Raw genomic sequence first — 14,163 nt, 5'->3', positions numbered from 1 at the left:
TTTCTCTTGGGTATTATTTTGAAAAAAGTTGTCCTCAGCAATGATGGTTTCACAGCCCCAGCAAGGTAAGCTTGCTTGCCAGATAAAATACCTTCCTCTGCCTCAACACTGAGTTCTTTTTGCAATACAACTTTAATTTAATAGTTTTAATGTCTGATTGCTCAGGCCCAGGCAGGAGCCGGCAGCACTCCAGGCAAGTGTTAGAGACGACACAAGGATCCTTTTATTCTCACAGAAACTGTCCACCAGCAGCAAAATACATCTTGTTTGTGCTGTGATACCCAAAATATCACACTGAAATGAGAAAGGGTCAGCACAGGGTTTTTCTGGGATTGGAAGATAAAGAAACTGCCCAGTTTGCAGTCCTGGTTCTCTTTAACAAGCTCTTCCTGCAGATCAGTCCTGTGCAGACCAAGGATGATACAGGACATCCTTCTCACAAGCCACTCAGCCACTGCAGAGCACTTCAAATGACACCTGCACCCCAATCCCTGAACTGCTCCCTGGGAGTGCCCCTGGATAAACTGCACACCTTATGTTAAGATAAAATTATAACAAATTGCACAAAAGAAGGTTCCCTCTCAAAGTGCCCCAAAGCTACTAGGATATCATGTGTCAGTTTGTGGTACAACCCAGCCCAAACCCTCTGTACTCAGGATCAAAGACAGCTTTCCTTCTCTAGGGATCACCTATTCCAATGCAGAGAAGCTTTCCCAGGAATGATGTTGAAAATGTAACAATGCAGTTTGAAAGATTTTGGCTTAATTTCTGCATGATGCCATTATGCCCTTTGCTCCATCCTTTTCCTCCCCAAACAATGTGGAATATAATTCTCCTTTTCTGAACATCTGGCACTCCAGCTGTTAGGATTCACAGTCAGAATGCATTAGAAATTAAAACCTATTCCAGATTAACTGGTAGAACTTGTCAGCTAATGCTAAAAGCACCATTTTAGATGTTGAAAAAAGCTTTGCACCTTTACAAAGGATGATCAGCTGTTCCTTGCTTCAGTGACTTCAACTCAAGAATGTTCACCCTGGTACAATTTGGAAATTTAACTATTAGCAATAAGCATGAGTTAACCTGAAAAGATACATCTAAAGTGAGTCATTAGGGCTTGTTGCAATGGAAAAACTATGCTGTGTGGGTACTTTTGAAGTTTTAATTTACTTACAGAGGGGGAACAATTATGTGGAGAGCACAAACATTTTCCCCAGGGACAAAAAGCACTTCCATCAGTCCTCACAAGCCACCATGTGACACAGCAAGATGGTGCTGGAGTTGCTGAGAAAAATATACAACATAATGCTACTGCCTTGCAGAGCCAGCTGATAATGAGGGTCAGCTTTGTGATCAAATAACACAAGGATCCCCCAATTCATGTTATCTCCATTTTAAATATTTCAGTGGCCTGGGTACACCTGTGAAACTCAACTCCAGTTCTTAACCCCATCAACTTTCTTAAATACCAACATTTCAACATTGTTTACAGAACAGTACAAAAGGATTAAATCTGGTTTCACTTAATCTTTCATAAAACCTCAATGAGTGCACCTCAATAAGGACAACACAATCTACATATTCTATTTTTAATCAAGATAGGAAATTTCATAGATTAGTGATTTTCAGTGTTAATAACAGGGCAACAGACCTTGTAATGAAAAATAAATTTTAGAAGGTTGCTAAATGGTTTTGATAATGATTTAAGGATCAATTACAGAAGGGATGTAATTCTTCTCTTTCTAGCTAGATATATTGGAAACAGTGAAGCTGAGAAGCTCTAGTGTATTAACCATTTTTTATTACAGCAAGGACATTCATATAGTCTGTATCAGAAAAGTTTAACAAAAACCAGTACAGGGACTTGTCTTTAAAGGACACTTGATGGTTAAAAAAAAAAAAGGTGCAAAAATGATGTTAGTTCTGCTGCTTTGTGGAGGCTGGGATATATGGCCTTGAAGATTACTGCTCTATCAGCCTTAACATGAGGATTTAGCACTTCCATAAAGCTACTCAGCCTTGTAGGAACACAAAATGCAGCTTCAGTTTGGATTTGGGGCAGGCCAGGGAAGCTGCACAGCACAGGGGGTGCTGTGGTGCTGCAGACCATGCACACACCAGCACTGCCACGGGGCAGCACCCGCCCTCAGCTTCCCAGGGAATCTGCTCAGGGATGTCCCCACAAGAAAATTTCCACAAGAAACAATGCAAGAAACAATGCAAACAGAACCCAAACCCTCGTTCTGGCTTGGCCTCTCAGCAACAAAAATGATGCTGAGCCTGTAGCAACCATGGCTCACCTGTCTCTACAGTGTAAATGTTCTTTTTGGGCTTGGCTTTCTGAGATGATTTAGAAACAGCTCTAGAGCCACAGAATCCCAGTATGACTTGGGTTGACAGTGACCTTAAAGATCATCTAGTTCCAACCTCCCCTGCCATGGGATAACACAAGGTTATGAGAAACCTTGATGATGGTCATGATGATGTAACTGTAAAAGAAACAAAAATAAACAGTTTGCTGCTACTGAGCAGGGATCAGCCCCACCTCTGCCCTCAACACCCCCATCACTGATGGCGAGCACCTGTGGCACTGGTCTGGCTGCACAGTGAACCAGCTCAACACCCTAAAATGACTGAAAATCAGCCCAGAAATAAGATTCAAAAAGAAGGTGGAATTTTTCACGGGGTTAGGAACCCACTTACCTTGCAGAGCAGGCAGCATGGTAGGGCAGGGACAGCAAGAGCCTCCCTGGGGCTGTCAGGCTCTCAGTGCCCAGGTCCTGGCCAGTGCTGCCCTCAGCACCTCCCAGCACACACCTGCAGCCTTCACTCCCTGACAGCAGCTCAGGTGAGGAGCCCTGCTGGCAGACCCCGCTCCTTCCCTCCCAGGGCAAGAACAGCTGCCGGATAACAAGTCCCTCCTATCCCCCCAACCCCAGGAGGCTTCACTGCCTCCAATTTTAGGCAGAAAATTGAAGCCTGAGCAAGTACCTGCTGCCAGCCAGGTTTCTTTTTGCTCAGCATGCCAGGTTTCTACCAACAATAAAAGCAAATAAAATCTCTCCCACTGTGGCTCATCACAAGTTTCCTAAACTGACCATAATTTGGAAAACCCCTGACCAATGTTTTTACTAACAGGAGTCTGTGTTAAGAGACACAGAACTCTCTCTTTTCCCTTTCTATTATTTTTATATCCTTGAAATTCATTTAAGAGATAGGACATTTTTCACCTCTACCTTGCAAATTAATTTCCCGTAACTCAAAGCACCCTGCTCAGATAAACCCTTCTCTCTTCACCTTGTACACAACTGAGCAGCAGCCAAGGACAGTTGACTTAGAGCTGAATAATATGCAGTGGTGCTAAATGAAAATTAAACCATTAATATTTTAAAATACCTGATTTCCTGGATAGTAAAAGTGAAATGTATCATTTGTTTAAACTATCCTATTCATTATTTCTTTCCTCATTTCTTAACACCCAGCCACTAACAAGAACCTACATAAATAGAGCTTGAACTTTCATCTTGGGAAGTTTAATCTGAAAGCTCTTCAGGAATATTTTATTCCTTTTATCAGAATATTGATGGAAGTCATAATTCACCTTAATGTGAGAAAGTTTCCTTTCTTCACTAAAGAAATTCATCAAGACATTTCTTGTTGGAGAGATGTGACATAAATCCGCTTGCTTTTTCCTCTGTTTGATCTCAGTACTTTATGAATTTTTGATTGCCTGCTCTTAATTTTCCACAAGCAAATTCAATTAAAGAAATTAAAACCCAGTAGTTCAACCCTGATTGCCCCATCAGCAAATGGCTCTTTTATTGCACAGTGGATGACATATGCCACGCTCTCCTGGTGCTGCTGGAGCCCTTGTAAAACCGGATCAGGAAAAACCTTTCCCTCTTTATTGGTGCTATTAGGCAACAGCTATTGACCGCCCAAGCCAATTCAGCAGCACTTCCCTTGCTCAGGCAATAGTCCAAGGGCTATTGAGAATGAAAAAACACCCTTGGAGTAAAAAAGTCAGTCATTGTGTGCGTGTCAAACCTTTCACAAGGGCGAGGTCCCTTCTCCCCGGGAGAATGACACGTGAGTGAGCCCGAGAAACAACTGGGCACCGCCGCGGGGCGGGGTGGGGCTGGGACACCGCCACTGCCAGCCTGGGGCCGGGATCACCTTGATACAAAGGAGCTGCACTCTTACACTGCAGGGCCTGGATGGCACTGTGCCTGTCTTGGGATACAAACCACCGGTGCCCCTTTTGGGATACAAACCACTGGTGCCTCTCTTGTTAAACAAACCACGGGTGCCCCTATTGGGATACCAACCACCGGTGTCTCCTTTGGGATACAAACCACTGGTGCCTCTCTTGTTATACAAACCACCAGTGCCCCTTTTGGGATACCAACCACTGATGCCTCCTCTGGGATACAAACCACTGGTGCCCCTTTTGGGATACCAACCACCGGTGCCCCTTTGGGATACAAACCACCACTGCTCACTGGCACTGCAGCCCCTGTTGCTGAACATTGGCCATCAGCAGTGCACAGGTTTCAACAACACTGATATTATCATGACAGTATAATTTGCTGTGATATATCCACAAATTTTGCTGTGACCAAACCATCTCCTGGAGCAACTTTCTGCAGTAACTGCCAGCCTGACAGACTCACAAGTCCTTAAATTAGTATTCAAAAAGAGCATCTGTTTAGGTAATTCCCCAAACTAAACCCACTGTTAAAAGAACTGCAAGGATTTCAAATTCATATAAATTCCCCTTGAATTTAAAATAATTCTTATAAGCTGCCCTTATTATAATTAGTGGAGAACATATTTTTTTTAAATATTTCTATTTTTAAAAAGTTTTTACTTCTGTGATAGAGGATGTGCACCACAGTAGAGCAAGCAAAGAACAACTGCTCATCTGAAGTGCTTGTAGTACTCAAGTGAGGCAAATCTGTACTCCACTAGAGAAGTCACACGTGCAAACCATCGTTCCATGACCTCAAACATCCCTTACCCAACTCAGAAGGTTTCAGTCCTGGTATGACTTCATGAGCAGAAGGCTCATGATAATGTGATTTTCTCCTCTAAGGTAATCTCAAGAAGAGCATTTTCAGAGAGGAACTACATGGGCAATTCAGCCTAGGATGGATTTAACACTTTCAGTCCAGCCCAGGGGTCATCAGGCCCAATTATCTAATGAACATCCCACATCTGTGGGACAGGTATTGTCATGGCACAGCTAAACCCACAAGCATTTTAAAATGTGCTGCTTGCAAAACAACCTGGTTTGCCAACTGAGCTAAACCAGGCCTTTGCTTCTGTGAGCTTTTTAGAGAAAGCTGTCAATCATGCTGTGTGCATTCCTCCTCCAGAAGTCAGTGGGTTTGCTGTAAGGAACAGCTTAAAAGCTGTAAAGATTAATAAGTATCTCTTCTTAGAGACAGCCTATCCACAAGAACAATTTGATGGAAGCAGGGCAAGGAAATACAAGATTATTCCTCAAACATAGTCCTTAAGAAGACACTGTTAGTTGTTCAGAAAGCCGAAAGAACACATTTATATTGGTCTTACTCTGCCAGTTGAACTGTGCTTCAAGAGCTCTGGAAGACAGCCAACATGGATGAAGTTCATATCTATGAACTCCAGAAAGTAACAGAATGTGCCTTATTTCTACTGATTTAGACTGATGTTAATTTTCTGTCAATTACTGTTTTTAACAGTATTGTGGCATTTATAGCGAGGGAAGTGGCTGAAAATGTAACATTTGTCTCTTTGGCCTAATTCACAGGGTGGGCTGAAGAGAAAATGAAACTTCTCACATGGGTATCACTGCACTTCTGCACAGGCAGGCTGCTCACTGTGGGTGCTGTGTAAGGCCTGTGGGACCAAGCTGAAAGGAACACAAGCTTCTGCCCAGGGTGAATGTACTATTTTCTACTGTCAAAATCACTACACTTTATAATCAGTAACTTTTTTTTAAGGACAAAGTTACTGGATTTCTTGGGTGCAAAAGCATTAGCCACCTGTCAAATTCCAATATTTAAACATCCTAAAGAAGCTTTGAGAAGTAACCTTTCCCTTTAGATCTTGACCACAGCAGTGTTACACTTCAAAGTAAGTATGTTTAGGTAAGAATTTCAAATATCTTCCACAAGAATTACAGACTAAATAACTTAAGCTAAACAAATCTTGTTAAAGAATGTATTAATTCCCACAGCTTAGAATATTTAATTTAAGCCTTGCTATCTACCCTACACAGCATTTATCAGATGCACATAACTAACCTTCACACACCCAGTATGGGCAACAGAGAAGATGGTTTTGAAATGGTTTCCAATTCCAAGCATAAGCAAGTTCTTTATGGTAAGTTACTGTACAAAAGCAGTGAAATAGTGAAGGTAAGAAACACAGGCTTATTATTGTCATTTATTTTAAAAACCTTATTCAAAATATTAAGTGATACAAGTCCAAATACAATAAAAATTACTGCAAGAAAAGAGTTTTGGGATATTTTGTTTGTGCTTTACTTCCTGTGGTTATGAAAAGAATGCATTTAACAGTAGGATATAGAACTTTTAGCATTTCATTCCTAAAACAGTATCATGCCTTCAGACTCCTCATGCCAACAGGCGTGAAATTGATTTGTTTCCAAATGTTACATAACTACTTGAATACCAAGTTATTAATTATGGGGTTCTGATTCACCATTATTTACAAACATATCAGTCTGAAAACTAAATCACAAACAGAATGTACAGAAAACTAAAATTTTATATTTTACAACTCATGAAAACATAAATAATGGAAGTACAAAAGACAAAATTAAAAAAAAACCCAAAAAAAACCTACTGTAGCAGTAACTTGATTTACACTAATGCATAAATGTTTGTCAAAAATGAGAGTGCACTGTCCACTGACTGGCACTTATTTTCACCTGTCTGTTACCTGGGTCAGAAAAAGAACCAAATAAATTATTCTGACAGTTTCTCCCATTTATAATAACAAATCACAAAGCCATTTCCCAACTGTCTAAAAATTCAACAGAAAGCTCTGATGTATTGAAAGCCTGGCAGCTATCTACATTTTAGTAAAATTACTCAACAAGGCTTGTTTTCCACTCATTAATTACAAAGACAATGAAGTCATAAATAGTATCAGAGAAAAAAAAGGAGAGTCAAGAAGCTGCATACCTTCACAAACACCTTAAACACTTTAGGAAAGATATGGTACAGAACTTCTGAAATAAAATGTGTTATACATAATTGTTATAAAATTATTTATGGCATGAACACATATATAAATTATTAAATTGCAATTCTAGCTATTTTGCCAAAATAGGATCAAATTATGCGCCAAGAAAACAGAATCAGAAAAAACTAAATGAAAGACTTGCAGCAACAGAATTTAAGCACAGAAAAAAGTAATTATATTTTAAGTTTGCAATATAGTGGAATTTATGAGCCATGTAAGTGATTAGCAAAGAGATCATTAATTTGATTTAGTGATGCCAAAGTCATTAATTTATTAGACCTAAAATATTTTATGCTTATTTTTTTGTAGTATGACTACTAAGACTGCTCCAGACAGAAGGGAATGATGCTTAATGAATGGAAAGAGCACTAATTTATTAAATTCTCTATCTTCACAGTTGATATAAAACCTGACCAAAGTAGCAAACAGATGGATCATGCCCTTGATCTTCCATGAGATTTAATCTCCAAAACATCCAGGTCAAAGAGAGTACATCTCATTTCTGTACAAGCAGCTTATTTAGAATACCTGAATATCATTACATGACTGGGCAGGCAAAGAGCGCTAAGTTCAGCAAACTCAATCCCAGTGCGTTCAGAACACGTAGTCATTGGTTATTTTCAGGGAAGGCATGGCTTCGTTCACGTTCTGGTCTAGGCGATGATATTCCACTGTCCTGGAGCACAGGCCATCCCTCCATCTGCGGCTCTGCACCAGCAGGAAGATCTGAAAGGGAAACAGGACAACTTGGAGATGCTGTGCAGAAACATTCTGGGTTTGACAGCTTCACAGTGGCACTGACACCATGGTTTTACCCCCCATGCTGGCAATGGCATTACTGCAGCAAAGACAATACATTTTCTAATCACTTATTTGAACTGCTCTCAGATAAATTTTCAAAATGCAACAGCCTTCATCATCTTCCCCCATAAAGAGTTGGCAATGCACATTACAGACAGGTCACTGCACAGTAAGAAGGTTTTGGGGTTTTAGCTGCTTTTTTTTCAGAGTCCTGTAAATCCTCACCCAGATCAGTGTTTTCCCCCAAAGTTAAACACTAAACTTTCCTCATATCTAAAAAGGAATCTATGGTTTAATGCAAATTTGTGCATGCACCTCTGCTGTGTCTGGTTGGGCTGAAGTTAATTTTTAATGCTAGCAATATATTTTGGAACAACAACAATCTACCTATTTGTGAGACACAGAGAATTAGTTTGTACTGAAGAAACATTTACCTGAAAATAGTATCTTAGTAGCTTCTCTATGTAAAACTGGAAGCAGCATTAAACATTTTCTAAAAGTTTGTAGTTACACCCTCAGAATGTCTATGATATAAAGACCATATTAAAGTGACTATTAGAAGGATTATCACAATCACAACAAGAACATTCCCACACCATTTGCAGTTAAACCTCCCTTCATTTCTTGTCTTCCTGTGCAGAAAAACAATTAGTTAATCGTTCACCCCCACTTGACTTGGCTCAGGTCTCCTTTATAGAATTCATGTTGTGCACTGCCTGTGTCCATTACTGTACTGATTAATTACTGATGTCACCAATTAATTAATTTTCTTATTGTAAATATTTGATTCAAGTTCCTTTTCATTGTGCAGATAAAAATCACACTAATGATCTGCACATTAGTATCACCACAAGACTAAGTGGTCAAAGATTTCATTCTTCAAAAAGCTAAGTCCCTCCTCTTAAAAACATGTACAAGGGAATGCAACTTTATTTTAAACACTCCAGCTGTTTCTCTCAACCTTTCAGAGCACACCTACCTTCCTCTTATTGTGATAGGTGACATAAACAACAGCTACTAAGAAGGCAACTACAACCAGATGAAAAAAGAAATGGCTGTCTTCTTCTTCATCCAGCCCTGAGACAGAAACAGCTTTTATCTTCTCATCAAGGGTCTTGATCTCCTCATTGTAATTGCTGATGGTGTCAGAGTTGTCATCCTCTGAAATCTCTAGAAGGTCTGGACTGTATCTGGAATTTGGTGTCATTTCATAAGCATAGTCATCTCCATCTGACTCCATAGTTTCTTTGATGATAGGTGGGGAACTATTTATTGTGTCTTTCAAACCTGTTAGAAGATCTTCTTCCTCAATTTTAGTAGCTTCAGAAGCATCAACATCCACCTGGGATACTGGACTAGCAGGGACAACAGGTGACAAAGAGTCACCGTTTGCTGTAGGTGGCTTTCCTGCAGTCACCGAATTGATTTTGGCCTCCTTTCTTGCTGAGGTTAAACTCTGCAAGCTGTCTGTCAAATTCTGGGATCTACTCAGTGTTTCATTGTCACTTGCAGAAGAAATATTTCTTGTAACAATTTCCTCTTTCACAGAACCTGAGAAAAGGATGAGAAACAATCAGCACTATGCACAAGGCACTGACTTCTCTGACAGAAAACTACTGCCACAAATTTCCTTCACAGACAAGAAATCACATGAAGAACACAGCATATGTGACACTGCAAACTTTTAGCATTCAGATGCAGAAATACACACTCCTGCACTTTGGCAACTTCCAAAGAAAAGTCTTGAATGGGACAGGAACTCAAGTTTGGAAGCACATGCCTTCCAGATTAGTGTGGGAAAGTGTCCCTGAAAAACTCAGCACGCCTGTTTTCCAGACATAGGAACTTCAAAGAGATGTCACCCTTCCCTCTGTGCATCCATGACATCTTGCAGACCCATACATGATTAGCATTTTCTCCATCATCACATTCTTCCTCCCACAGAATGAGCTGAGGTCTGCAAAGGAGGATGTTCTCAGGGAAGCTTTTCCTGCAGTGAAGTTTTTCATCTTTCACCATTGCATGTTTTACCAACAAAGAACGAGAAAATGCTGCCAAGTCCCCTCAGTCAGGACCCAAGAGAGCAGCTCCTCTTCCCAGGCACTGATTTTTACTGAATTTGTAGACACTGAAACAGATTTCCAACCTTCCGTTACCTCAAATGAAACTACTGAACCACGGGTTAAACACAAACACTGCCCATGCTCCAGGAGGAAAGCCTTTTGTTGGCAGCAATTATTGTAATGAATTAAGTCAGAAATAGCACAGTAACAATGCACCCTCAGGCAAATTCACAATCTCTCCAATGCTGGGAGGGCTTTGCAGAACTACATAAAAAACAAGGTGAGCATTAAATCCAGATACAGAGCCCACTGTCCCTTTTCTTTATCCCAAGGCCAGTAAAAAAAAAGATGCAGAGAGAGTTTAATAGTCAATTTTTTAAGCCTAAAAATGAGCAATCTATTCATGTTTGCAGCACATCACTACCAGATTCAAACCCAGAGGCACCCTAAAAAATGTAGAACAAATTTTAGACTTTCAGCCTGCATTTTCATTTAAAATGGGAAACCATCCTTGCCTTTAATTTTGATATGCCAAACTAATTTTTCATTTTACAAAAGCAGCAATACTTTCATTAAACATTTTCAAGGCTCACAGGAAAGTTGCAGACTCTAGAAATGAAGCATTCAATGAACTGCTCGTGTAAGTAAAATATTACAGTGTAATATAAATAAGTAAGTGTAAGTAAAATATTACAGAAGGGACACTGAATCATGTTATTCATGGAACCTGGATATTTGCTGAGGTTCAGGTACAACAGAGCTCTTGTTTACATGGCACACTTCTGCAGGATGAATTACTCTTTAACCCAACTGTAACACACAGGAGACTCAACTCATCCCCCGTGAAGCAGACACCACACTGCCTCTCTGCTGAAATTCAAAGTCAACCATTTCACAGCTAACACACTTTTTGTTGCTGAAAAATCTACTCATCTGAATTATATCAACATTAACTTGTTCAGCTCTTATCCAGGACAAGTTTAGGGAATTCTGATCTCTCCTCAGGTTTAAGCCAGCTAGTTGCATATGCAGAGATAAATATGAGGAAAGGCAGTGGCAAGATAATTTCATATTTATAGGTAGCTGGCATATTGTGAGTGAGGTCAACCTTACTGGAACCCTCCCCAAACACACAAAAACTATTAGAGAGCAATACCTAAACTGTTTGAAGTACAAACAAGCATATTTTGCCTACAAAACTATATTGCATCTGGCCTTACACGTCAAGTTAATCTTGAATTCCTTTTAACACTGAAGTTTTAGAAGGATATATGCTTAAATGCAAGGGACTTCCAGTGGCTGTTGCTGCACTTTCAGATTGAGAAAGAACAATTTCCTATTATTCCTAAAATATGCCTGGGTTTTGTGCTGGAAGTTTAGCAGCTAAACCACAAGAGATTTATGGTATTTACCCCAAACTATTTGGCATTATAAACGGTGGCTGCACTGTTTACAATTACACAGCACTGTCAGATGATTTTAGATCCACAGATGCCTCAGCTTCAGAAACAGATACTAATGTTCAATTACGGTGACAGAATTAGCAATACAAACACTACACATAAAAACATGTCATGGCTAAAATTCATTTCCAGGAAAACTGCTTTTGGAAAGCAAGTTGTTTCATGACTCCTGAAGTTAAAAACTCTTCATTTCCTACAGATTTCTGTCTCAAATTCTTACTGCCTACCCATTAAAGCAGATGGGGGGGGGCAATACAAATACAGCTGGTGTGCAGATACTGACTGACAAGCACGGAAGGAACTATGGATCAAACAGTTCCCTTTTTTTCCTTCACTAATTCCTTTTTCTTTACTGCCCAGCCAGTACTCCATCCAAAACAAAGAGAAACTCACTGCCCCTGAAACACACATTTCTTACCAGCCTTTGGTTACAGCCGTCTGTAGTTTTAAGGGGGAGAAAGAAAACACTTAACTAGGAGTCAACCTGCAGAATAACATTAAGTTTAATTTCTAGGGGAGGGAAGACTAAAACCAGGCACGCAGACAGAGTATTTAGAAAAAGAATCCCAAATCTGATGAATGAAGTGACCAGCGAAACTGCTCTGGACAGCAACAAAAGCTCGGCACACCTGGCAGGCCTCCCGCCCCCCGCTGGCCCTCCCCTGCGCACAGCCCAGCGCCCGCTGCCCCCAGCCCGGCTCGAACAGCCCAGAGGCCGGGGCCGGCCCCGGGGCCAGGCCCGGTCACCTCACGGCACGACCAGCGCCGGCCGAGGCCGCACAGCGCTCCAGGCCCAACCCGAGAGACCGGTGAGACAGACCGGCGGGGCCACCGCGCTACGCCCGCAGCCAGCCCCCCCGCCCGGCCCCGCGGCGCTCACCGGGGGATTCCTGCCCGCGGGCCGCCAGGGCCCAGCCGCAGAGCAGCAGCAGGCACAGGGCGCGACCCGCCGGGCCCCACCGCTCGCCGCCGGCCACCGCCATCTTGGCCCCCTCCGCGGACGTGGCGATGGCGCCGCCCCTCGTGAGGCGGCCGCGCACGCGCGCGGGCGGGAAGGCGCGGGGCGCGCGCAGGGGCCGAGGGAGGTGTCACAGAAGCGGGGAACGGTGGAATGGTGGCGACGGAACCCTGCGGTCACGGAGCGCTGGAATCGCACAGCATGGAACCAGCGGGGCTGGGAAACCTGTTAGACCGTCCCGACCAACCCTCCAACGGCACTGCCATCGCCACCGTTACCCTAAACCACATCACCCAGCGCCGCATCCCGGCGCCTCTGAAACCCCTCCAGGGCTGGTGACTCCACCGCCTCCCTGGGCAGCCGCTCCAATGCCCGGCCACCCCGACAGTGACAAGGCTGTCCTGAATATCTGATCTGAATATTGATGCTTCAATCTCAGCTTTAGGCCAGTTCTGCTCCTCTCACTGCTTGTGTCTGCCATGCTCCTGGGAGCTGACTGCCCACGGTTCTTTTGGACCGGTGATGGCTGGAAGGGCTCCGCTTCTCCCAGGAGCGCTGCGTTAAATGTCTGAGATAGGAATGGCTCCCGGTGAGGGGAAGCCAGCCTTGCCCAACTTGTGGTCTGTCCCTGAGGTGGCTCTGCAGTGTCCCGGTGAGGAGAAGCCAGCCTTGCCCTGGTGGCTCTGCAATGTCCCGGTGAGGGGATGCCAACCTTGCCCAACCTGTGGGCTCTCTCTGAGGTGGTGGCTCTGCAGTGTCCCTGTGAGGAGGATGCCAGCCTTGCCCAAACTGTGGGATGTCCCTGAGGTGGCTCTGCAGTGTCCCTGTGAGGGGGATGCCAGCCTTGCCCTGGTGGCTCTGCAATGTCCCGGTGAGGGGATGCCAACCTTGCCCAACCTGTGGGCTCTCTCTGAGGTGGTGGCTCTGCAGTGTCCCTGTGAGGAGGATGCCAGCCTTGCCCAAACTGTGGGATGTCCCTGAGGTGGCTCTGCAGTGTCCCTGTGAGGGGGATGCCAGCCTTGCCCAAACTGTGGGATGTCCCTGAGGTGGCTCTGCAGTGTCCCTGTGAGGGGGATGCCAGCCTTGCCCAACTGTGGGCTGCCCCTGAGGTGGCTCTGCAGTGTCCCTGTGAGGGGGATGCCAGCCTTGCCCAACTGTGGTCTGTCCCTGAGGTGGCTCTGCAGTGTCCCTGTGAGGGGGATGCCAGCCTTGCCCAACTGTGGGCTGCCACTGAGGTGGTGGCTCTGCAGTGTCCATTTAGGGGAAGCCAGCCTTGCCCTGGTGGCTCTGCAGTGTCCCTGTGAGGGGGATGCCAGCCTTGCCCAAGCTGTGGGATGTCCCTGAGGTGGCTCTGCAGTGTCCCTGTGAGGGGGATGCCAGCCTTGCCCTCGTGGCTCTGCAATGTCCCGGTGAGAGGATGCCAGCCTTGCCCAAGCTGTGGGCTGTCCCTGAGGTGGTGGCTCTGCAATGTGTCGCTGTCGCAATGGCATTGCCTCATCGGGCACATCCTGCACCGCAGCTCTTGCCATCTGCAGCCACCCACCGCCATGGCCTCCTCGTGAAAAATACAAATACTGATCAACAGCCACGCTGTTGAAGTTGATCCAAGCTGTTCAGTGCC

General features: G+C 43.7%; 1 protein-coding gene across 1 annotated transcript; it reads right to left on the bottom strand.

The window, feature by feature from the left end:
* Nucleotides 1-6,412: 6,412 nt before the first annotated feature.
* Nucleotides 6,413-12,567, bottom strand: CUNH5orf15 (chromosome unknown C5orf15 homolog). The gene is made up of 3 exons (XM_054287678.1): nucleotides 12,465-12,567; nucleotides 9,038-9,609; nucleotides 6,413-7,983 (listed from the first exon to the last, which is right to left on the bottom strand). The coding sequence occupies exons 1-3, from the start codon at nucleotides 12,565-12,567 to the stop codon at nucleotides 7,852-7,854; spliced, it is 807 nt and encodes a 268-aa protein (XP_054143653.1). The 3' UTR covers nucleotides 6,413-7,851.
* Between the last annotated feature and the right edge of the window lie 1,596 nt (nucleotides 12,568-14,163).

The sequence above is a fragment of the Melozone crissalis genome, unplaced genomic scaffold, assembly GCF_028551555.1.
Source record: "Melozone crissalis strain CALT ecotype California unplaced genomic scaffold, PUWL_Pcris_2 ptg000061l_1, whole genome shotgun sequence".
In the NCBI taxonomy this organism is placed as follows: domain Eukaryota; kingdom Metazoa; phylum Chordata; class Aves; order Passeriformes; family Passerellidae; genus Melozone; species Melozone crissalis.
The sequence above is the reverse complement of the archived record's forward strand: the minus strand, read 5'-3'. Positions and strand labels throughout refer to the sequence as shown.